The 25,872-nt window shown below is 34.4% G+C and overlaps 2 protein-coding genes across 3 annotated transcripts; one reads left to right on the top strand and one right to left on the bottom strand.

Moving 5' to 3' along the window:
- Nucleotides 1-1,144: 1,144 nt before the first annotated feature.
- On the top strand, nt 1,145-6,406 carry LOC140814979 (phosphoenolpyruvate carboxylase 2-like). The gene is made up of 11 exons (XM_073174072.1): nt 1,145-1,351; nt 1,464-1,659; nt 1,918-2,309; nt 2,396-2,480; nt 2,761-2,983; nt 3,151-3,254; nt 3,336-3,423; nt 3,622-3,776; nt 4,211-5,209; nt 5,409-5,795; nt 5,922-6,406. Exons 2-11 carry the CDS (start codon nt 1,495-1,497, stop codon nt 6,222-6,224), a joined length of 2,901 nt encoding a protein of 966 aa, XP_073030173.1. The 5' UTR covers nt 1,145-1,351; nt 1,464-1,494; the 3' UTR covers nt 6,225-6,406.
- Nucleotides 6,407-6,836: 430 nt separating this feature from the next.
- Nucleotides 6,837-10,583, bottom strand: LOC140813627 (ketol-acid reductoisomerase, chloroplastic-like). 2 transcript variants are annotated; one of them, XM_073172221.1, is made up of 11 exons: nt 10,208-10,583; nt 9,655-9,747; nt 9,416-9,481; nt 9,181-9,321; nt 8,680-8,907; nt 8,457-8,574; nt 8,221-8,360; nt 7,902-8,069; nt 7,666-7,821; nt 7,115-7,521; nt 6,837-7,057 (listed from the first exon to the last, which is right to left on the bottom strand). In XM_073172221.1, exons 1-10 carry the CDS (start codon nt 10,499-10,501, stop codon nt 7,153-7,155), a joined length of 1,773 nt encoding a protein of 590 aa, XP_073028322.1. In that variant the 5' UTR covers nt 10,502-10,583; the 3' UTR covers nt 6,837-7,057; nt 7,115-7,152. The 2 variants fall into 2 exon arrangements, with proteins under 2 accessions (XP_073028322.1, XP_073028321.1); XM_073172220.1 differs by having other exon boundaries at nt 6,837-7,521.
- Between the last annotated feature and the right edge of the window lie 15,289 nt (nt 10,584-25,872).

Below are 25,872 nucleotides of genomic sequence, written 5' to 3'. Positions count from 1 at the left end.
TTCGATCGCAATAAAGTATATGTATCTACAAATAATTTAAAGATGTAATTTGAAACAATATGTAAAACAAACATTAAATAATTAACACCGTATGGATACCATAAAAAAAATATAAATATGATAACTCCAAATTTATATAATCGTTTAATTTAAGTTAATACGTTATAAGTCTGAATCATTGTTGGTCATTACTAGATTTTTGGATGGTATATGTCATGACAAAAACTTGTGTGAGATGATCTCACATGTCGTATTTTGTGAGACAGATATCTTATTTAGGTCATTCATACAAAAATATTATTTTTTATGTTAAGAGTATTACTTTTTATTGTGAATATCGGTAAGATTGACATGTCTCATAGATAAAGATTCATGAGACCGTCTCATAAAAAACCTACTCATTTGTCATTCACTAAAAAGTGAGTCTCATGTGAGACCGTCTCACGGATCATAATCTGTGAGACGGGTCAACCCTACCCATATTCACAATAAAAAGTAATACTCTTAGCATAAAAAGTAATACTTTTTCATGGGTGACCCAAATAAAAGACCCGTCTCACAAATATGACCTATGAGACCGTCTCACACAAGTTTTTGTCTTCACTAAAAACCAAAATATCCGTGTAATTATATATTTTATAATAGTTACGTCATAAACATCCGATTCTATTGATATTAGAACGAAAAAATTTATATTTTTGTTAGATAAATTAGATATAAACAATGATTGTGTTTCGTGAAAAGGAATATATCTTGCTAAAAGTTGACACGTATGCATTTGACTTATAGAATAATCCATAGGATGGCACGTATTTGACTCTCCACACGGTGACTGAGATGAATCGATTTAGTTTATATGATTGAAAAATTACGATACAAAATCGAATCATGAAATGATTTGACAAAAATTCTGTGTATTGAATATCATTAATTGAGATATGAGTGAATATCATGTGAGACCGTTTTTTTAGAAATTCCAAGAATCTCTTTTTTTTGCATTTACAAGGCAAATAAAAAGTAGTTATAGATTTTTCTTAACCCTTAATCTTCGGAACTCGAGATAAGATTACCTAAATATTTAAAAAAATTCTCTTTTTTTCAACCGTGGCATATTCCTAGTACAACACAATCGCAGAACACACAAATATAGAAGAATCAGAATATGAGTCCTGTTAGGATAACGAAACCAGATCAAATGTTTACTAGATGCACACACGCCTATAAAACCAGATAGAATACAACACAACCCACGTCTAACCATCTTTTGTCTCTCGCTTTGCCACTTGTTTCTTGAATCTTTGTTTATTTTTCGCTTCTAGGATTGTCTTTTTGTTACCGTGATTTGGTAGAGGTGAAGCCTCGGAAATCCAGTGCGCCTTTTGTTTATCTTTTTCGAAAAACTGAGAGAAAAAGAAAAGAAAAGGCAATCTTTTTTATTTCTTCTTTTTTCCCTGTTTTTGAAGGGTATATACAGTGGATTCGGGAGATAAAAACATGAGCAAGAAGCTAGAAAAAATGGCATCAATTGATGCACAGTTAAGGCTCTTGGCACCTGCGAAGGTTTCAGAGGATGATAAGCTGGTGGAGTATGATGCTCTGCTTTTGGATCATTTTCTTGATATTCTTCAAGGCTTGCATGGAGAGGAGATCAGAGAGAAGGTACGAAATTTTATTTTTTTATTCTTTTTGTTTTTCATGATTTTTAACGTGGAGTTTGTGCAATCTTGTGTTTAGACTCATTGACTGTAAAATCTTTTATTAGACAAGACAGATTTATAATTCGCATTTAAAACTTTTATGTTTTATAACCCGACATTCTCTTTTTACTTTACGATGGGAACGGAAGCAAGTTCTTGTGGGGAATTGCAATTAAATCTGTAGTAAAACTTACAATTCCAATGTTAAAATATGGACCAGGTTCAAGAATGTTACGAGATTTCTGCAGACTATATGGCGAAAGGTGATCCAATGAAACTTGAAGAACTAGGGAGAGTTCTAACTGGTCTGGATGCTGGGGACTCTATTGTACTGGCAAAATCTTTTGCTAACATGTTGAATTTAGCCAATCTTGCCGAGGAGGTTCAGATTGCATACAGACGCCGGATCAAGTTAAAAAAGAAGGACTTGTCTGATGAGGCCTCGGCACCCACTGAATCGGACCTCGAAGAGACTATAAAACGGCTTGTTGGACAACTGAATAAGTCGCCTGAAGAAGTTTTCTATGCGTTGAAGAACCAAACTATAGATTTTGTGTTGACGGCGCATCCTACTCAGTCCGTCCGTAGATCTTTGCTTCAAAAACACGCGAGGTTTGTATTTATTCGGCTTTTTTAGTCTAACCAAGACTTGTGAGATTGAATAGGAATTATCTTTAATTTACTTGTATATTTTCCAGGATTCGTAATTGTTTAACTCAGCTAAATGCCAAGGATATTACTCCCGACGATAAGCAGGAGCTTGGTGAGGCCTTACAAAGAGAGGTGTGCTTTCTGGATCATTCATTCTCTTTTGGTTTGTTGATATCGTTGAATCACACACCATAGACATTAAATTTTCTATTTTTTATCATTTCTGTTTCATTATCACAACTGGTAAAAAGAATTTCATATTTTCGTGGTGGATTCTTATCATTGAGCTAATATAAAAGGCCATGTATAAGATCAATTAAAGTAGGGACTTGCTGTGAAATATATGAGATTGCCTTTTTGTTTAACGGTTTTTTTGTATGCAATTTTCTTAGCATATATTTGGTCCATGCAGATTCAAGCTGCATTTCGAACAGATGAAATTAGGAGAAATCCTCCGGCCCCCCAAGATGAGACAAGAGCAGGATTAAGTTACTTTCATGAAACGATTTGGAAGGGAGTGCCAAAATTCTTACGGCGTGTGGATACTGCTTTGAAAAATATTGGAATAAATGAGCGTGTTCCCTACAATGCTCCTCTTATCCAGTTCTCTTCCTGGATGGGTGGGGATCGTGATGGTACTTCCTTCTTTAATTGCATTTTAATAGTCATCGGTTTACTCTTTTGCATATTTTTTTGGTTGCTACATAATTTAGCAGAACAAGATTTTGTCATTTTTCAACATTGCTATATCCATTTATTTTTTTACGCGCTTGTGGCTGAGATGTGTTGTGTCTGATGGTAGGAAATCCAAGGGTGACTCCTGAAGTTACAAGAGATGTATGTTTGCTGGCTAGAATGATGGCTGCAAATTTGTACTTCTCTCAGATAGAGGATCTCATGTTCGAGGTGAGAAAGTGATTTTTTCTGGCATTCTGGATTTTCTTGCAATATAGCCTTGTTTAGTAATATGTATATATTCTCTGGCAGCTTTCAATGTGGCGCTGCAACGAAGAACTCGGTGCACGTGCAGATGAACTGCAAAAGTCATCAAAGAGAGATGCAAAACATTACATTGGTATGTACAAATACATTTGATTTTGTTTTAAGTATCCATACTTCCCATGAATCAGTTTCAGCTTTATCTGCTGTAGTACTCATTGTTTGTTGTGTTGTCATACAATCAGGGTGATCATTTGTCTTTATATGTTCCATAAATGTCGAATGTTTTATGTTGTTTTACTCATTTTGTTTCACTTCCCCAATTCATTGACAGAGTTTTGGAAAAAAATTCCACCTAGTGAGCCTTATCGTGTTATCCTTGGTGATGTGAGGGACAAGCTCTATCATACGCGTGAACATGCTCGTCAATTACTATCAGATGGGACCTCTGATATTCCTGTGGAAGCAACCTTCACCAATGTTGAAGAGGTCTGCCAATCCCAAACACTTTTCTCTCTTGTTGTCACTTTCATCTTCTTGAGTTGTGCTAAGTTTTGAGTATTTCACTAAAAAAGTTGCCATTTCCAATTTTCCAGCATAAAAAAATATGTTACTTTCCTGGTCTTGCTACATATGCAAAACTGATGATTATTTATGAAATGGTTGAGTATCATTCCGTGATGTCCATTTCTAAGCTCGTCCGATTTGATCACATGCCAGTTTCGCATGAGTTTTGTTGGTAAAACTTACAAGAGTAGAGATCCTTTGATTCAGAGTAGTCCTTGGAATTCCATTAAATTCCCTGGAGTGAAACATGAATACAATTTTTTTTGAACATGGAACTTCATTCTTGTACTTTGTTATTTTTCCTTTTGGTATTTGATCTTATTACATGAATGAATAACAAAAGCTTTTATCCCTAGTTTCTGGAGCCTCTGGAGCTTTGCTATAGATCTCTTTGTGATAGTGGTGATCGACCGATTGCTGATGGGAGTCTTCTTGATTTTCTGAGACAAGTGTTCACATTTGGGCTTTCACTGGTAAGACTTGATATCAGGCAAGAGTCAGATAGGCACACCGATGTTTTAGATGCAATTACCAGGCACCTACAAATTGGATCCTACAAGGAATGGTCGGAGGAGAAAAGACAAGAATGGCTATTATCTGAACTTAGTAGCAAGCGGCCATTGTTCGGGCATGATCTACACAAAACTGAGGAAATCGCTGATGTTTTGGAAACATTTAAAGTCATTGCCGAGCTCCCCTCTGATAATTTTGGTGCGTATATAATTTCGATGGCGACTGCCCCATCTGATGTGCTAGCTGTGGAGCTTTTGCAACATGCATGCAATGTCAAAGACCCATTAAGGGTTGTTCCGTTGTTTGAAAAGCTTGCCGATCTTGAAGTTGCTCCTGCTGCGATGGCTCGGCTTTTCTCGATAGATTGGTACCGTAATAGGATCAAGGGGAAACAAGAAGTCATGATTGGATACTCGGACTCAGGAAAGGATGCAGGACGCCTTTCTGCAGCATGGCAACTGTACAAGGCCCAAGAAGAACTTGTAAGCGTAGCTAAACAATATGGAGTGAAGCTCACGATGTTCCATGGAAGAGGTGGGACAGTTGGAAGAGGAGGAGGTCCGACACATCTTGCCATTTTGTCGCAGCCACCAGAAACTATTAATGGGTCGCTCCGCGTCACTGTTCAAGGGGAAGTAATTGAGCGATCATTTGCAGAGGAGCATTTATGTTTCCGGACTCTGCAACGTTTTACTGCAGCTACACTTGAGCATGGAATGCATGCCCCTATTGCGCCAAAGCCAGAATGGCGGTCACTCATGGAGGAGATGGCTGTCGTTGCCACAAAAGAGTATCGGTCTGTGGTTTTCCAAGAACCTCGATTTGTTGAATACTTTCGCCTTGTGAGTATCTCGTTGCTTTGTCATATATTGTGTTTATCTTCTGTGTCGCCTCTAAAAAACTCACGCATTATTATCATATAAACATAATCAAGGTGAAACAAATGTGAGAACATGCCATGTAATGTGCCCCTTTTTCTTGTTCTCTCGGATTCTCGTTTTCCTAATTACATTTTCTTATTTCCATTTCTCAATATTACAGGCAACGCCTGAATTGGAGTATGGCAGGATGAACATTGGGAGTCGTCCAGCAAAAAGAAAGCCGAGTGGGGGAATAGAGTCGCTTCGAGCAATCCCATGGATATTTGCATGGACACAGACAAGATTTCATCTCCCAGTATGGCTTGGGTTCGGGTCTGCGTTGAAACACGTAATTGACAAGGACACGAGAAATCTTCGAGTGCTCAAGGATATGTACAGAGAATGGCCTTTTTTTAGAGTGACTATTGACTTGGTCGAAATGGTCCTGGCCAAGGGAGACCCAAGAATCGCCGCTCTGTATGACAAACTCTTGGTTTCAGAAGATCTGTGGCCATTCGGGGAGCAGTTGCGCGCCAACTATGAAGCTACTAAACTCTTAATTCTTCAAGTAAGCCCCTCCAATTCAATGAACATGAAACATAGTTTTAAAACCTTCTTGTTTTAAGCATTATCTAGTAGTATAGGTAATTTAAGATGCATTTCTAATATACCAACTCGTTCATGTTCTCCTCAGGTTGCTGGGCATACCGAACTTCTTCAAGGAGACCCTTACTTGAGGCAACGACTGAGGCTTCGGGATCCATACATCACTGTCCTCAATGCCTGCCAGGTTTACACTTTGAAGCGAGTTCGTGATCCAAGTTACAACGTAGAAGTTGGTCGGCACCTGTCGAAAGATATCACGGAGGCTGAGACAAGCAAGCCAGCTTCAGAATTAGTTAAGCTTAACCCGGAGAGCGAATATGCTCCGGGTTTGGAAGACACTCTCATCTTGACGATGAAAGGTATCGCAGCAGGATTGCAGAACACCGGTTAAAAGCACCGTTAACGACACGATGCTAGGCTAGTTTATCATAGCAAACTATGTAACTGATTCTAAGAGTTGATGGAAGTTGAGACTTAAATAAGCTTGAAATTCTGACTTTTCAGTATAGATCAACATAATAACATAAAACTGTGAAGTTAACGATCTGTCGACGAATTTAAGTTTTTTTTTTTTAAATGGTTTCTAACACTTGCTGTAAAATAATTGATGTTGTTAGAATTTGTCTTTCTTTTATATATTAAATATTATGGCGAATTCGAAGATAAAAAGTTATTTCTGTCACACCAAAAGGTTTAGAAATAATAAGCTTATTCTTTTCCTCGAATAAATATTTATATTGACGCCAATTTTACAATGTAATTATATGTTTAAACCTTTTCTTTCATATATAATCATTATTTTAAGAAAACACTCTTAAGAATCTTAAAAATCAAAAAATTCATGTGAAAAAATGAGAAAAAGTACGCGAAAATGAGCATTTTATAAAACTATTTAAATAATGATATTAAATAGTAAAATATCACATGATGTGCCACTGGCCACACGCGCAATATGACCCAATTTAAGACGTAATTGTGAACATACGCAAACCCACTCGCAGAATAAACTTCTAAACGTTGATAGCTCACTTATTTCATACATAATTACCATACCTAAGATCAACCAAACTTATTAATGTCAACAACACATAACCTCAACAAAACATCAGAACACGGTTCGCGGAAAACGTGAAATCATAGCATACTGCTAGTACACAGCTTAACGACTTAAAAGTTAGCAGCTTCAAGACAACTAGCCGCCCGGAACACTGCATTTCTTAAGACCTAACTGCACCACAAACAAGGAGAAGTAGCTGCCCGGAACATTACATTTCTTAAGACCTAGCTGCACCACAAACAAGGAGAACACTTTGAAACCTTCAGTTGCTCGACTGACGAAGCTCTGGACGAACAAAATCAGCATCTGGGGGTACTGAAATGTCCACTGTAGGTCGCAACTGGGCACATACTTCAATGGCTCCATGCACCGGATCTGATAGGAAGTTGCTAATGAGATCCTGATTGATGGCTGCCCCGTTGTCAACTGCAACCATTGCCTGCTGAGTAAGAATGTAATCAAATCTGGGTGCCCACTTCCTTGATCCCAGTCGTGCTGTGGTTGAGCAGTTGTCAACCATGAATGAAACCCCTCGAGCATGCATGAATGGGTTCAATGAATCTACAGCCTCGATCACACTCTCGTTTATGATCTCTGAGTAGGAGTGCCCCTTCTTCCTAAGAATCTCGATCTGGAATTACCACAAAGCAAAGTCAATCAAGAAATATGTCGTTCTTGCAAAAACAAATTGAAAGTAGCAGCCAATTTTCACTGGACCAACAAGTTAAATATGAGTGAGTTCCAAACCAAAAAAAAAAGGAAAAAAAACACACACCTGTGCCATCATCAATGCAACAAAGACACCTGCAGTGAAAGGATAGAGGGGTCCCAAGTCTCCTGGTGGACGAACAGAGCGTACGCGCTCACCGACTTTCCACATGCGTGTCTGGTCAATCTTGCCCATTGGGAAAGAGGGTAAACCATCCTTCTCCTGCAAGATATATGAAAACTTTAGGAAAAGAATGAATATGATACTTGCACTTTGTCATAGCAGATGCTAGAGCAACATACATAAAATCGCCGCCCAGCCAAGACAACACTCCTTATCTCACTGCCACTGGCTACGTCTTCGTAGCACTCATACAAGATGTCCATGCAGGGATAATATGAGGCACTGTACGCACACTCAAAGTCTCTTTTGCCATCTTCACTCAACGAATTGTAGACAGCTAGCATGCCCTGTAACAAGATACACATCTAATTCAAATGGCAGAAAAATGAACAAAGATATCCAAGAAAATAGAACAGTACATGGAAGCTATAATCCTAAAAGTAAAACAAAACTGGAAAAAATTGGAAGTGTGTAGTAACTATATGTCATTACACCAACCTTTGTTGATATGGTCCTAGAAACAGTTCCAGTAATGCACTCCACTGTATTCTTGTAAGCAAGATCCTCGCTCATCCCATTCTCAGTGTAACGTCTGAACAAGGTTTCCACGACACCATGCACAGCACCAAGTAAAATGCCTATCGATCAAACGATCAAATCAGGAATCATCGAGTCTCACAGGAATTAATCAAGACAATCATCCATTGGCACAGTTAAAGGTTAAATCCTCTGACCTCGCTCCCCAAAAATGTCACTCTTGTATTCCTGCTCCAGAGTCGTTGCGAAAGTAAAAGGCGAACCAAGTGCAATAGACCATCCAAGGGCAACATCTGTAGCTCTTCCATCCACATCCTTCGGAAGCAAAGGTAATCAATATCGACAAAACAAGAAACGTGAAAACCAAAACATGCAAGAAACCCACCAGTCCACCCGCAGAAAACAGAGAGATGTACCCACCTGGTGGACAGCAAAACTTGAATTTATACCAGCACCATTAATTTCCTTCCCCTGCACATACAACCTCCTGACAGAGGGTCCCATTCCCTTGGGGCACACAGCTATCACACTAATGTTTTTAGGAAAATCAAGACCCATTGACTGCAAATGACCCAAAAGGAATCCATGGGAAAGTCCAAGTATGCTTTTTGGTTTCATGTGGGAGAACACTTTCTCATAATTATCAGCCTGCCATGTGAATGAATAAGAATGCATTATCTCAGATCAAAGGATAAGTAGCAGAAAACATCCGATTAATTTTCCAGTGTTGAAACAAAGTAATCTCCAAGTTATCATAACTATGCCAGTTGGATAATAATTTCACTTTTCATCTATTTTGTATGCGTGAGAATTTTGCACCACATAAATCATTCATGTGCCTAAAGTTGTTTTGATGAATATGAAAAGAACTAGCGAGCACAAAACCAAACCCTGATGTAAGAAAGAAAGGCCATTCAATACCTGGGCAGCATCTGATATCAATAGTAGCACCAAATCACTTCCAGACACAGTCTCCCATATGTCTCCTAAGGTTCCATTTTCTTCAGTGAACCCAGCAGCACGGGCCTCTTCAAATGAACGAGAACCCTTCCTTAATCCAATCTACAAACAAAGCCAGTTATATCTTGTACAAGATAAAAGGTCCGGTCTTTGTTTATTGGCGGCAATTATGAAAAGATAACAGAAGAAAGACTACCTTGACCACTATATCAGACTTCACATCAGTAAGGGAATCTCTTAGATTCTGAGCTTGAGCTGGTCCCTAGAGAAATTGAAAGAACTACCATCGTAAAAATAAAGAAGAAACCAAGCAAACTATATAATTGAGTTGGCAGAAGATGGTTTGAACCAAAATACTTACAAGATATCAAACTAACAAATGTTACAGATATACAATCAATAAATCCTTATTACAACAGTAGCAAAGGAATGTACCTGTGAACCCCAACCAATCACTCCAATCTGTTTTACACCCTTGAATGCATCCGGCAGCAACTTGAACAAATTTCTCCCTCCTCTGACAATGTACTACATATTGAGATGGAGAATGTTAAACTAGCTACACCTTTGAGCAAACACATAATCAAGTTATGCTGTATATAACTCTAAAATCTTGAACCTTGCTACATCATAATACAAAGTCAAATATTCTAAAAAAATGAGAAAAAAAACTTTGAAGGCACACCGAATATTCTAGAAAAAGAGAAAAAAAACTTTGCAGGCACACCATGAGAATAAAGATATAGAACAAAGGAGAATAAAACTAACCCCATAGTAGCTGACTAAGTAAATGTAAATAAGTATAAATTATACCAAAAATACAATTTAATTCATCTAAAAGAATAGTAAAATCTTATCACACCTCGAAAACCTTTCACCACGCCTCACAATCTTTTGAAAGCAGAAAGAGCAAACACGACAACAAATTACATCAAAGAAAAATCTAAAACACATTGTTAAGGTACTTCATATTTGTTGAGACACAAACCTCATCGTGACCAGCGAGGTTGATTTTCTCCTTTGTGAAAACGGATGAGTCGAAATCAAGAGAAGCTGGGGATTTGATGGCGGGAACCGAGACCATGCGAGCCGACATAGCCGATCCGACGTCTGAAGCCTCACCTACGGAAGAGACGGCGGCGGCGGCTCGGAGTGGCTTGAGGGACGGGGATGACGATGAAAGGAAGCTCAAGGATGTAGACGATAGCTTGGATGGCGCATTCGGACATCTGGAGGAGGACGCGGTGGTGGTGGAGAAGCAGGTAGACGCCGCCGCCGCCATGAGTAACCGGGTTATGTGGCTTTGGAGTTTACTGTGAGAGAGAAGAAAAAACGGCCACTGAAATGTGATGAGTTGCAGGTTGCTGAATATTTAACCTATCTGAGGAATCGATTTCCGTTTTCCCCTTCTGAATATTAATAATTTATTTTTATGACTCTAATTAATTACTTAATTAATAATCTCATGTTATATGGTTTTTTATTCATCCATAATCCATTAATTTTTACGAAAAATATATTTTGAAAAGTTATGTTTTTCGCACAATTTATTTATAATTATAATATTTATTTTAAAAATTCATATATTATCTTTACAAATCACATATCACATATTTAATTAATTATATTATTTTTATCCAAATCATAATTTAAAATTGTAACAAAACTTTATTACTGAATTAGATCCATTAATGATTATGATCATGATTCAAATAATAATAATTATTTTACACACATGTGTAAGTCGTTCGCTAGTAAATAATTAAATTTTTAGTTTTTAACTTGTCAAAGTCTTAAAAAAAACTTAATATTTATGCAAAACAACTTATATATTTATACACTGAATAAAAAGTATTTAAAATAGTATATCAAAAATTTATGTATGAGTAGGTCTCTTGTGAGACGGTTTTACGAATCTTTATCTGTGAGACGGATCAACCTTACCAATAGTTACAATAAAAAGTAATATTCTTCGCATAAAAATTAATATTTTTTCATGTATGATCTAAATAAGATATTCGACCCACGAAATTGATATGTGAGACCGTCTCACAAGAGTTTTTGTGTTTATGTATATAATGTTAAGATTAATTACTTGAATCTTTTAATCATATTAAATTATTTATATTCCATAATAATAAACGAATTGATGATTTAAGACAAAATAATAGAAATGAAATTTAAAAAATAAAATAATACAGCTATGGGTGATTTGGATATTTTAGGGAGGTTGGTGAAGTTTTAATGGTTTTGGATTGGGGAGGCTATTTTTTATTAACACAAAAAAAGGAAACACAAACTTATCTCCAAACACTTGTTTCTTGAAAATTTCTTGAAAAGTAATAAGAATTTCAGCAAAATTTATCTTTTATTTCAGTTTGATTATTTCACGTTACATCTTTTTTTTTTTAAAAATAATATTACTAATGTCCTGGTGCATGATACGTGTTTACACGGTTGAAATGATTATCATTTATTTTTACATATTTTTTTGTTAGAATTGATATCTAAAAATTTAATGATAACATTTTAAAAAAATTATATTATTTAATATATTTTTGAAAAAAGATAAGATATTGTTTGCACAATATTTCGATTTGTGTACGGGCCAGACGCAAAGATGCACCAATTTGTGTAAAAATGATAAAAATCTAATTTCTAAAAATCAAGTGAAAGGAAATCCTAAATTCAATCGTAAGTTATAATCTACTAAAACAAATATAACGTCAAAACGAAGAAAACTGACATTATCTATATTTTCAATAAATGGTAGAGATTTACAAAACATAAAAATTTAACATATAAAGTTGTTGAAACCTGAAACGATAAGACCTATAATGTTAGAAAATTTACTAGAATGTTTGAAAATTAGTGTTTGAAAATCGAAATTTAGTAGAGAGTATTTGCATATTTTTTGTATAGATTTGTGTGTTTTTATGCCCCTTTTCATTCTAGCAACTGTACGATCATTCTCCACTTCCCCATGATCTCATCTTATACGTTCCACGATCTTTTCCTATTTCCACGATCTTTTGACTTATCTTAATTAATTTGAATAGATGAAAATTTGTGTGCCACATTTGATGAGCTTGTATAATTAAATTGAACTTCATGATTAAATATTTTAGCTCAAACAAATATGTAATACCAAAGAAATCGAAACTACTTTTTATGTTTTATAATGTAGTATAGAGAATTATAAATATAAATTTCAAAATGTCCATACTACCTTTTTCCACTCTAATTAATTGTTTTACATAATTTTTTTTTTATAAAAACAACCTACTTCCTTCTCATTTTTTATAGACCACACGACTCTTTAGTATTATATTATATATATATATATATATATATATATATATATATATATATATATATATATATATATATATATATATATATATATATATATATATATATATATTATTTGAGTGGTAAGATTTTTAGAATCTACGTAACATACCTCCTTTTGTTTATCTTTTTTTTAGGCGTGAAAATTAATTTTATGTAAACAAATCTAAAAAAATTATTAAAAATCATAAAATTTTAAATTTTGTTTTAAAAATTTCAATTTTAATGCCAATTTTTTTTAATGATAGTACTTATATAAACAAAATCGCGAAGTATACAAAAGGCGTATACCCAGAGCTAATATTATATATATATGCTTGGAGCCGAATGAAATAGATGCAGCTCGCACTAGCTTTTTTAATGCACATTAGGCGAATTAGGTTAAGTTGTTAAGGGTAAATTGCATTAATTTCCGCTTGAGTTTGGGCCATTTGCTATGAGAAAAAACCTTTTATGCACTCTTTGATCCATAAAAAATGTTCATATACTCTTTAGACCAACATGTCTTTTATGAGGTAAAAAATAGGTATAAATAAATTAATAATTACAAATATATGATTTTTCAATATCAATTATTTCATATAGGGTATAAAAATAGATATTCTATGCATAAAAATCTTTGACTATATGTGTTTTACATTCATCTTGAAACGTCTCGTGTTCTTGTGTTTAAAATGCACTAATATCATAAAAACTGCATTTAGGGCACTGCCATGACCTTACTAATTTTAGGTGTAAAAAGACCGTTTTACCCCTGGACGTGACATTTTATGTTTCTGACATTTTTTCTTGATTTCTTGATTATAACATGTCCCAAATATTTATTTAAGCTTACATGAATTTTCTCATATTTTTATTTAGCTTAAAACGCGGACTTTTTAATTTAATCTTGAAACGTGACGTACTAATGCGTTTAAATCCCGAATTAAACCAAACCTTAGCATAAAATTCCCAAATTAGAAATTTGGACTTATAATAATTAATTAAGCTTAAACCTAATTTTTCATGATTTTATAAAGCTTAAAACTAGGCATTTCTCTTAATTCGTTCGTTAGCGTTTCGTGCGGCGATTAAATCCCGAATAAATACCAAAACTCATTATTTTGACCCCAAATTTTAAACAAAGCATTTTTAAGATTTATTCTCCCTTTCCAAGTCATGAACCGCACCCGTGAACCCATGGAATCAAATTTAGCTTTTTAATTTTCGTTTTGACACCTTATCGAACGCACCGAGCCATCTCCTAATTTACCCGAGCTACGCCCGAGCCGCCTTGAACCAAAACCTAGCCAACATACCTAGGGACCTTACTGTGCAAGCCCAGCTAAAAATCATGACCCTAACCCGTTCAAAGAGCCTACTGAACTTGACCCAATTTCTGTTTGCTTTGTGCGTGTAGCACCTTGGGATCTTAGGACTCCTACCTAGGCTAGGACCACTTCCAGCCTCGAACCACCTGACCCCCCATGACCCTGACCTTCCTTGGACCAAGCCCAAACCCAGCCCGGACCAGCCCAGCCCCTGGAACCCACGCAGCGAGCCACCCCAAGAGCACAGCAGCCTCGCCCAAGCTTACTGCCATTATCTATCCTCTCGTTCCTTGGACCAGCAGCCAACCCATCTGTCCCAGCCCCTGGCCCGACCCATGCCCATCATCCTGGGACCCTAAGGACCTAGCCTGGCTCGCCCAAGCCAGCCGCGAGCCACCCCTTTCCTTCCCTGCAACACAGCAGCAACCTACGCCACCCTTAATTCTCTGCATCTCACGGGTGGCATGGGGAAGAGTCCTTGTGCTCTTGGGCTCTTCCCTAACCAACTAACTCGAGTCCTAGCGTGGCTAGGACTCTCCCCTGACTCCTACCATGACCCTGGCTACCCACACCAGCCTCTATACATGAAACCCGAACCCTTAAAACACCCATGACAGATTTAGTAAAGCCATTTACTTGTTCCCTGATGTGTGGTGTTCGTGTGGGTCTGGAAATTCTTTTAACATGTATAGACATCAATTTTATCAATTCTTAACATCATGGCAGCCCTTTTTAAACACATGAAACATGTAAGACATGAATCGACACATGAAAACGTTAGTTCGTAGCACGTATACGTAAAAACCGAATTTTCTGGAATAAGACTTCATGTTCTTCGCACATACATAAATTAAATCAATACTATGATGTAATGGACGAGAAAAGGAAGATATTGGCGTGCCTTTGCGTCGTAAACGCACGATATACCGACGGCGACGAAGAACGGGAAGAACCGAAGCTTGTAACTCTCAAAACTTTGAAGGGAAAAAGGCTATCTCCCCTACGGCAGCAACTACTGAAGCGCCGAGGGAGAGTTTTGTTTTTTTCTGAAAATCCTTTGTGCGGCGTGTATCAGTGAGTGGCGTGAGTTTGATGTGCGCTAGGCTTAGGTTAAATTGTTATTTATATGTTAACTAATTTGTTAAATAGGCTTAAGGCCTAATAAACTTTTAATTAAGCCCACTTAGTGCAAGCTAGGCTCTTAATCAATTTATAAAATGGTTTTCATAAAAATCGATAATTAATTAAATAGCCGGACGGCTTAAAAGATCGCATTTTAGTTGAAAATCCAACACCAATAAAAAAATTAGTCCCGGCGTATAAAATCACCGCAAAATTCCTAGTTTTCAAAAATACGAGAAGCCATCTCCCCTAAATTAAATAATTAAAATTAATTATTTAATTAAAACATTTTTTTAGCCCTCGGTCTCCGTTCCTCGATCGTCACTTGAATATCTTTTTAAAAATACAGTTTAATGCAACCATGCAGAAAATATATTTTAAACATGTCAAAATGCACCACATAAATAACTCATGCAATTAAAATATTTATTTAAAAATACCAAAGAATTTAATAATTCAAATGCATGTGGTTCGCGTGGACCTTTAAATTTTCGGGACGTTACAATCTCCCCCCCTTAAATTGAATTTCGTCCTCGAAATTCGCTTATCCTCGATAATCAAAAGTTTAGACTTAGTTCTAGTATCCCAAAAAAAATCAACGCTTCCACTGCGCTACTCTGATAAAACTTATGTTCTAGAATGTCCTTACGTCTACTAGCTCCCAATTAATTTTACCTTCTAAATCCTTATTTCTAAATCGTAACTTAAAAAGACCCATAATTACTTAATGCTATACTATTATAACCTCGAATTTTCATTTTTTCTTAAAATTCTCATTAATAAAAGATGGATAACTAAACTTATCGTACATTACTTTCTTATTTTTTTACCAAAATACTCATCAACTTATCAAATTTAAATCTTAAAATCCCAAACGCATCCGCTAATGCTTGATTAAAATTTCTTATAATACTAAAACCAGGATAACCCAAGGTTTTGAATATTTTTAAAAGTCTAAATCAACTCAATTCTTATCAGTTAACCCATTCAAGTATTGCTTATTGCTAAGCTAGTCCCCAAATTCCGTAAAATTTGCAAAATCAATTCTTAATTTCCTCAAAAATCATCCTAATTGGTCCTTAATTTTCGAAAATCCTATGATTAACCCATAAATTTAGGCGTTCTTAATTTCTTTCTACCGGTTTCCCATAACATAATTTCAATAAATTTAAACTTATTTACTCAAAAATCAATGACTATAACAAATTTTACATGCCATCAAAACTTAAAATTCCAATTTATACATTTTCTTATTTTCAAGTCATTGCAAATCCTCAAATCATTATTTCTCATGAGTAATTCCCAAAAATTTATTCGACTAGTAACCATGATTCATAAATATTTTCTTAAAAAAAATCTACGTGTCCCCAAAGCATTCATAATATTCACGATTAACTTATGACCCAAAAGTAGAATGTCAATACTAAAATCCAAAAATCAACGTAGTCCAATTCCACCACAAATCCCACATGCGTTGAAATAGAATAATTTCTTATTCCGCAACGTAACACGTATAAAAATCATGAAGCATATAATCTTTTAGCATAACAAAGTCATGCAACTATGCAGGAAGAAAATCGTTTACCATGCAACCTTAAACACCAACGTCATTCACTTCAAAACGTGTATGCACATGTAGCTCAAACATATAGATCATGTAAACGTGTAGGTAACATCATAAAATCATAATAAGCATTTAAACTTACAACTTTGAGGCTTGACGACTGATCTTCCCGGCACTGATGGTGGCACAACCCTTTACAGAACCATTGGCTCTGATACCAACTGAAACGTCTCGTGTTCTTGTGTTTAAAATGCACTAATATCATAAAAACTGCATTTAGGGCACTGCCATGACCTTACTAATTTTAGGTGTAAAAAGACCGTTTTACCCCTGGACGTGACATTTTATGTTTCTGACATTTTTTCTTGATTTCTTGATTATAACATGTCCCAAATATTTATTTAAGCTTACATGAATTTTCTCATATTTTTATTTAGCTTAAAACGCGGACTTTTTAATTTAATCTTGAAACGTGACGTACTAATGCGTTTAAATCCCGAATTAAACCAAACCTTAGCATAAAATTCCCAAATTAGAAATTTGGACTTATAATAATTAATTAAGCTTAAACCTAATTTTTCATGATTTTATAAAGCTTAAAACTAGGCATTTCTCTTAATTCGTTCGTTAGCGTTTCGTGCGGCGATTAAATCCCGAATAAATACCAAAACTCATTATTTTGACCCCAAATTTTAAACAAAGCATTTTTAAGATTTATTCTCCCTTTCCAAGTCATGAACCGCACCCGTGAACCCATGGAATCAAATTTAGCTTTTTAATTTTCGTTTTGACACCTTATCGAACGCACCGAGCCATCTCCTAATTTACCCGAGCTACGCCCGAGCCGCCTTGAACCAAAACCTAGCCAACATACCTAGGGACCTTACTGTGCAAGCCCAGCTAAAAATCATGACCCTAACCCGTTCAAAGAGCCTACTGAACTTGACCCAATTTCTGTTTGCTTTGTGCGTGTAGCACCTTGGGATCTTAGGACTCCTACCTAGGCTAGGACCACTTCCAGCCTCGAACCACCTGACCCCCCATGACCCTGACCTTCCTTGGACCAAGCCCAAACCCAGCCCGGACCAGCCCAGCCCCTGGAACCCACGCAGCGAGCCACCCCAAGAGCACAGCAGCCTCGCCCAAGCTTACTGCCATTATCTATCCTCTCGTTCCTTGGACCAGCAGCCAACCCATCTGTCCCAGCCCCTGGCCCGACCCATGCCCATCATCCTGGGACCCTAAGGACCTAGCCTGGCTCGCCCAAGCCAGCCGCGAGCCACCCCTTTCCTTCCCTGCAACACAGCAGCAACCTACGCCACCCTTAATTCTCTGCATCTCACGGGTGGCATGGGGAAGAGTCCTTGTGCTCTTGGGCTCTTCCCTAACCAACTAACTCGAGTCCTAGCGTGGCTAGGACTCTCCCCTGACTCCTACCATGACCCTGGCTACCCACACCAGCCTCTATACATGAAACCCGAACCCTTAAAACACCCATGACAGATTTAGTAAAGCCATTTACTTGTTCCCTGATGTGTGGTGTTCGTGTGGGTCTGGAAATTCTTTTAACATGTATAGACATCAATTTTATCAATTCTTAACATCATGGCAGCCCTTTTTAAACACATGAAACATGTAAGACATGAATCGACACATGAAAACGTTAGTTCGTAGCACGTATACGTAAAAACCGAATTTTCTGGAATAAGACTTCATGTTCTTCGCACATACATAAATTAAATCAATACTATGATGTAATGGACGAGAAAAGGAAGATATTGGCGTGCCTTTGCGTCGTAAACGCACGATATACCGACGGCGACGAAGAACGGGAAGAACCGAAGCTTGTAACTCTCAAAACTTTGAAGGGAAAAAGGCTATCTCCCCTACGGCAGCAACTACTGAAGCGCCGAGGGAGAGTTTTGTTTTTTTCTGAAAATCCTTTGTGCGGCGTGTATCAGTGAGTGGCGTGAGTTTGATGTGCGCTAGGCTTAGGTTAAATTGTTATTTATATGTTAACTAATTTGTTAAATAGGCTTAAGGCCTAATAAACTTTTAATTAAGCCCACTTAGTGCAAGCTAGGCTCTTAATCAATTTATAAAATGGTTTTCATAAAAATCGATAATTAATTAAATAGCCGGACGGCTTAAAAGATCGCATTTTAGTTGAAAATCCAACACCGATAAAAAAATTAGTCCCGGCGTATAAAATCACCGCAAAATTCCTAGTTTTCAAAAATACGAGAAGCCATCTCCCCTAAATTAAATAATTAAAATTAATTATTTAATTAAAACATTTTTTTAGCCCTCGGTCTCCGTTCCTCGATCGTCACTTGAATATCTTTTTAAAAATACAGTTTAATGCAACCATGCAGAAAATATATTTTAAACATGTCAAAATGCACCACATAAATAACTCATGCAATTAAAATATTTATTTAAAAATACCAAAGAATTTAATAATTCAAATGCATGTGGTTCGCGTGGACCTTTAAATTTTCGGGACGTTACACATCTATCTAAAACTAAAAATGTAAAATTATGATTTTTTACCCAATTTGATTCAGTTGATACAATAAGGCATAATTTGGTACATATGATAGGATAAACATGTGATATATAATATAAGGATAAGTTAATGATAAATAAGACGTATGATATTATATTTAATATTTGGTATGATTTTAATAAAAGTGATTAGATTTATATATTAGATTGTAATGACAAAATTAACCTTATCATAATAAATTTTATAATTTCAAAGTTGTTGCTTGAGTTCATATTTTTATCTGTTCATGTGTCGATAGTACTTGCATGATTTATTTATTTTTACCTAATTTTATTATTATATAATATGATAATTGAGCCCTTGATTTTTTGAGTCAAGTCAAATATCAATTTTTAAGGTTAATCGAGTGATAATAATAATTTTATTGAGATTTATAAAATGAATTTAAGATATGCAGGGTAACAAATTCGATATATATATATATATATATATATATATATATATATATATATATATATATATATATATATATAAATATAATATGAATTTAAGATATGCAATTACAAGATCTTGATAACAATGAAATATAAGTTTTTGTGATAGGGTTAATTTTGTTATTACAATTCAATATATAAATTTAATCACTCTTGTTAAAATCATACCAAACATTCAACATACTATCTTATCATTATATTTATCTTTTATTTATCCTTATACTATATATCCCTTACTTATCATATCATATGTACCAAACTGTACCATAATTACGTCGAGGTTGTTGTTTGCACTCCCATAAATCCATAATTACGTCGAGGTTGTTGTTTTATTGAACTTATTTAACTGATAGGATTGTGATTCGACTTTGATCGTTATGAACTAGTTCCAACGTCAAGTTCTAGACAAGTGGATCTAATTTTACCAGTCGAAACATTAACAATGAAAATGGCTCAACACTATTTTATATTAAAAACTAAAACAGATTCTGGATATGGTATCATGTAATATACGAAATACATACACATAATATATGCATATTGAAACTAGGAAAACTTGTGAATGATTAAATTGAGAAAAAAAAATTACTGAAATTCAAATGATAAGAGAATACGTGATGAAAAATAAATGTTGAACATGTAGTTGAGTGGTTAAAGGTTTTTTTAGGGTTGTAGCAAAAGTTAACCAACATACCAAATATTAATTAATCTAATATGTTAATTTTAATTATTACATCGGTAAGAACGACATAGTCAAGACACGATCGAGACATTCGGTGATACCATTTTGATAGGACCTGTCTCAAGCCTCTAGTGAGTTATTAACACGGTTCGAAAAGGTGAAATGCTCGAAAAAGAGCTTGCATCTAATTAAACTAGTTGGTAAGACAATACCCTCCGTTAAAATAGTAATAAATGGTTGACAAATTTGGTTGGAAAAAAGGTTTTTAAGACGATCTCACGAATTTTTATTTTTTAGACGAGTCAACCCTATCGATATTCACAATAAAAAGTAATACTCTTAGCATAAAAAGTAATACTTTTTTATTGATGACCTAAATAAAAGATATGTTTCACAAAATACGACTTATAAGACCGTCTCACACAAGTTTTTGCCTCTAAACATATCAAAATGTTTAATTTTATATTTGTTTATTTGTTTGAGATATTATCCATCATGAAATGTTAGATTTATTATATATTTTGACGCATTATTTGTTAGTAAGAAAAAATTTAGAACAAATTTATTTTATTGTTGAATATTATATGAATTAATTTTAAACATGTAAAATATAAATATTCAGTTATTAGAATTTAATCCTATATATTGTAATATAGAAGACATGACATTTCAAAAAAAAAAAAAAAACAATACACACACGATTGAAGACTCGATGGAGGGGACAACCTAAATGAACTCGGTTTTGATAATTATTACAGCTCGTGAAATAGTAGGTCTCTTGTGAGACGGTGTCATATGTATTTATTCGTGAGACGGGTTAACTACGTCCTCATATTTATAATAAAAAGTAAGACTTTTGGAAAAAAAGTAATATTTTTTCATGAGTGAACCAAATAAAATACACGTCTCACAAAATTGACACGTAAAATTGTCTCACACAAGTTTTTGTGCTCGTGAAAATGTGGTTCATTTTATTTAATCTTTTGTTAAGTAAAATAAAATTGATCATCTGGATTCTGGAGTGCATAATTGGGCTTGGGGCAACAAAACAAAGATATGGTTTTACAAGTTGGTTTTCTAATCCAGCAGCTGAAAAGTGTCACGTGCCATTCCATCTCTATAACGGGCTTTCCCTAAAATGCTCATTTGCTAACTACAGAATGAAACGCGATTTATTAAAGTTGCTGATGCAAAATGCTACTACGTATTTATGGAAAATTTAAATATTTAAAATCCCAGAATTACTTTACATTTATGCTAAAAAAATATTATATTTGCTGGAACTTAGAATATAAGACAACATATACAATAAGGCTAGGTTTGGTATGTGAGGACAAAATGAGATTATGAAATGGTTTAGGTTTCGTTTTATAGAATATAAAATATTTATTAATCAATCAATAATCACATTCTTCGAACCTAAAATAACCTAATAATTTACTCGTTCATCGTATTGACCAAATGACAAATTTATATAATAATAAGTTTTAAATATCGATACTTCAAGTATATTTATAAGATTTGTAAGTATACTCACACATAGTAGAAATAGTCAAATGAGTTGAAAGATATGAATTTTGTTCATGTTATCCAACGTGGTTAGTGTTTTTATCCACTCAGCACATAACACGCGTGTTTGAGTAACTAAATCATGACTACTCATTCAACTATACTGTATGAATGAGTTATAATTATTCATCACTCAGAACACGTATTATGTGCTGATTGGACAACGACACTATTTATTAAACCTAATTTGTGAACATGGAACTCGACATCTCACATTTCAATATATTTTAAAACATGTAAATTGTCAACTTCTTGGTTGACTCTTGTGTACCATATAGTATATGGTTAGGTAAATTATAGGTTTTCTTGTCCTCAATATAATAGTTAATCTCCATTTGAAAATATATGAATTAACCAACTTACGGGGTGGGGTTTCTTACCAGCTATTTATGAATATCATAGCATATATTGGTCAAGAAAAAATAGTTTTTTAGTCCAATAATTTGTTCAATTTTTTGTTTTGGTTTACTAAGTTTTTTAAATTTTGTTTTTGTAAACAAATTTTTTATTTTCGATTATTTTAAACAAATTGCTGACATGACACCGAAAAATACTGATATGATATAGAAAAATTATTACATTATCAGATGTCACATTAGTAATCATATCAAAATAATCGAAAATTTAAAATCAATGCACTAAAATCAAGTTTTAATAAAATCAAAATACAAAATTAAACCAATTAACAAACTGAAAATTTATTTTAATTTAAATGATAAGTTGGAATCCTATGTGAGATGAGGTCACATTCATTACTAATTAATGAATAAATTGGGTAAATTATTTTGGAAATACGTCCGATCGAAGGAGGTGAACAGTGGAGTCAGCAGATTAATAATTTGTTAAATGAGTATAGTTGACCATTGATTTGTCTCTCTCTCTATATCAATTCATTTTAATTCATCGAGGGATTCCAAATTAAACGAATTCGACAATTTGAACATAAAAGTAGAATAATTAAAATACAACCTAAACAAATTAAACCATATGTGCTTAATTTTTGTGATGAATTTTTAAACTGTTGACAAAATGAAAAATATTTAAAAGAAAACGGCTCCCATATTTTTTAAAAAATAAAAATTAATATACAAAAATTAAGAAATGATACAAAAAAGTGAAAAAAAAAATCTTAATTTTTTTTTTAAAAAATCTTAATTTTTTTTTAAAAAATTATTGTGTGTAAGTTTTAAAATTATGTGAAATTTTTTTTAAAAAAATTATATGTAATTTTTAATTATGTTAAAATTTATTTATGTATATTAAGTTTTTTTATTATTATGTTTTTTTTAAATATCAAATTATTAAATTGAATAAAAAAATTATATTTCGATAAAAAAATTATATTTCGATATCATATCTTTAAAATTACCTTGGAACATACAATGGAGTTTTCAACAATATCAGCATGATATGACGTTACTAACTTCCATCTCACCAAGTTCATCGCACCATTCAACATGTTCTTATATAAGTATATGATTAACGACAAAAGCTTGTGTGAAACGATCTCACAAGTCATATTTTGTAAGACGAATATTTGGGTCATCAATGAAAAATTATTACTTTTTATGCTAAGAGTATTACTTTTTATTGTGAATATCGGTAGGATTGGCCCGTCTCACAAATAAAAATTCATAAGACCGTTTGTGCCTACTCATGATTAAAAAGATAATCTAGTGTCAGTTTAATTGTTATGAATTGCAAATATATGAGTGAATAAGGTTTTTTTTTTTAAAAAATAAGTTATTATTGACCAATAAACTTGGCATTTTAATTTTATAGTTATTATTTACAAATATTAATTTAAGCGTCATAAATTAAGAAATTTAATTGATATATTTGTTATGATGTTGATTTTAAATCGTGGTGTAATATTTAATTAAAGTAAAATACGTAAGTTAATTATTTAAATGAATTGAATTAATTATACGAATATTCAAACACAGATTTAACATGCAAATATATTGTCAGGGTATGAAGAAATATTAATGGTCTAAAATAATTTTTATAAATAAGATTTTTAATAAGTTTTGAATTGCACGACTTTAAGATTAATTTTATATTTCATGCAAATTTTATAGAAAATCACTGGTTTGTATATTGCTTTGGTGAAGTTGAATTTGGCGTTGGTAAAGAAATTGCTGACGGCCTGGCCTGTATTTTCAATCACCGTGCAGGCAAAAGGGGAGCCTTGAAATTTGAGGAGCGGCGTAATTTCGAAGAGATATCCTTTAAATAGTTGTTTGCGCAACCTTTTCTAGCAAAAACATGGCCTACAAGGACTTCAAAGGGATAGAGTTAATGCAGCGTTCAAAAGGTAGCAGTCAGGGCCCAAGTAAGGGATTCTAGTTGACATTCGAGTGGATAATTTGCATCCATCATCTGTATTATTTTGCTTTTATAACCAAATCTTGGATTTGGTTTCCAAAAGATTTCGCCAGTATCTGATTTTATGAACAAAAGATCCAGCACAATTACCACGACTGATAGTTGCGCTTCACTCGCCGACACAGTTCTCATATCTATCATTGGTTTATCCCATCAGGCAATTGAATTTGTAGAAGAAGACAAGCTCAGCAATCCCATTTCAAGAATTCTGACATCTTTTCATCTGCCCCAAGATTCTTTTTACCTTTGCCTTGCAACGGCTGTGGTTTCTGATTAATAAAAAAGATGGATTTTTGCGACAACTTTGATGGGTTTTCTGACAACTGTTTTGGGTTTCAAGAGGTTTCAAAGTCATCGTTGGCTTTGCATGGTAAGAGAGGAGAGCTTGTGAAAGCTCTGGTTAAGCCTGGACGAAAGGTGAACGGTGCAGAGAACGCATTGTTAGCTTTGAGGAACCATAGTGGGAAAGAATAAATGGTCATTTGACCACTCTTAGGGGTTTAGTTCCTGGCACAGCTAAGGTAAAGCAATATTATTTTCTTCCATTGTTTTGTTGCTTCAGAGCATATCATTCGTGCTATTCGTACGCAAGTATTTTTATCTGCCAAATGTGTTGTATTATTGCTATAAAGAAGTTTTCTTGAATTTCTTTGTAAAGTTTTCATTTCTATAGTTCTCTCATTCGAAATTATCAGCAGACCTCTTTGTAAGGAATTCATGGCTTCAATGAGCTGGAGTTTTTGTGGTTGATATCAGTATTATCTCACAAAATTATTGCCTAAGAACATTTTAAAAACTACCCGTATATAAAGAGTGTTTTGCACTTGTTGATATCAAGATACGCTGATAGGATTGACAGAGCAGGTATCTGCTTGTTATCATATTGAGTTAGAATGTTGGATATATTCATGAACTATTAATATCAAACATCAAAAAGGAGGAACATGGTATGTTCTTTTGTTTTTCTGAGGCGAAGAAACGGAGGGAGGGATTAAAAGGCATGGTGATCTAAATCATTCACCATTTTCAACTTTCAAAAACAGCCTTCTTAATCTTTGAAATGATTATTTCATTTATGTCAGCCCAATTGAATATTATTGTTGAATTGGTTGATCATTTGCACTTTCTTCGGCAGATGGACAAAGCAGCACTGCTTGCTGAAGTAATCAATCAAGTAAAGAAATTAAGAGACCATGTAACTGAAGTTACCAGACGTAACGCTCGTGCCAACAGACATTGATGAATTGAAAGTAGAACAAGAAAGCAAAAACGATGAAAATTCCTTTTCTATCCGAGCATCCCTGTGTTGTGATTTCAAAACTGAGCTTCTCTCCAATATAAGAGAAGCCATTGAAGCTCTCCCTTTAAAAACAATAAGAGCAGAGATTGCTACCTTGGGAAGTAGAATGGTGAATGTCTTTGTGATTGCTGGATGCAACCCGGATGAGGAAGGATCCAAATTTCTTGTTGATTCGGTTCGTGAGACTTTGAGGTCTGTGCTTGATAAATTTTATGCGTCAGAAGAATTCTCATCAAGAAATACTATGTATGGTAAAAGGAGGAGAGTTTCCTTATTCAGTTCTTCGAACTCATATTCTTACGGAGATATATGGTGATATGATGGTTTTAATACAGGTTCTTCTGTCCGTTTCCTCACCTTCCCC

The sequence above is a fragment of the Primulina eburnea genome, chromosome 15 (assembly GCF_022965805.1).
Source record: "Primulina eburnea isolate SZY01 chromosome 15, ASM2296580v1, whole genome shotgun sequence".
In the NCBI taxonomy this organism is placed as follows: Eukaryota; Viridiplantae; Streptophyta; class Magnoliopsida; order Lamiales; family Gesneriaceae; genus Primulina; species Primulina eburnea.
This window is presented reverse-complemented; position numbering and strand designations above follow the sequence as displayed.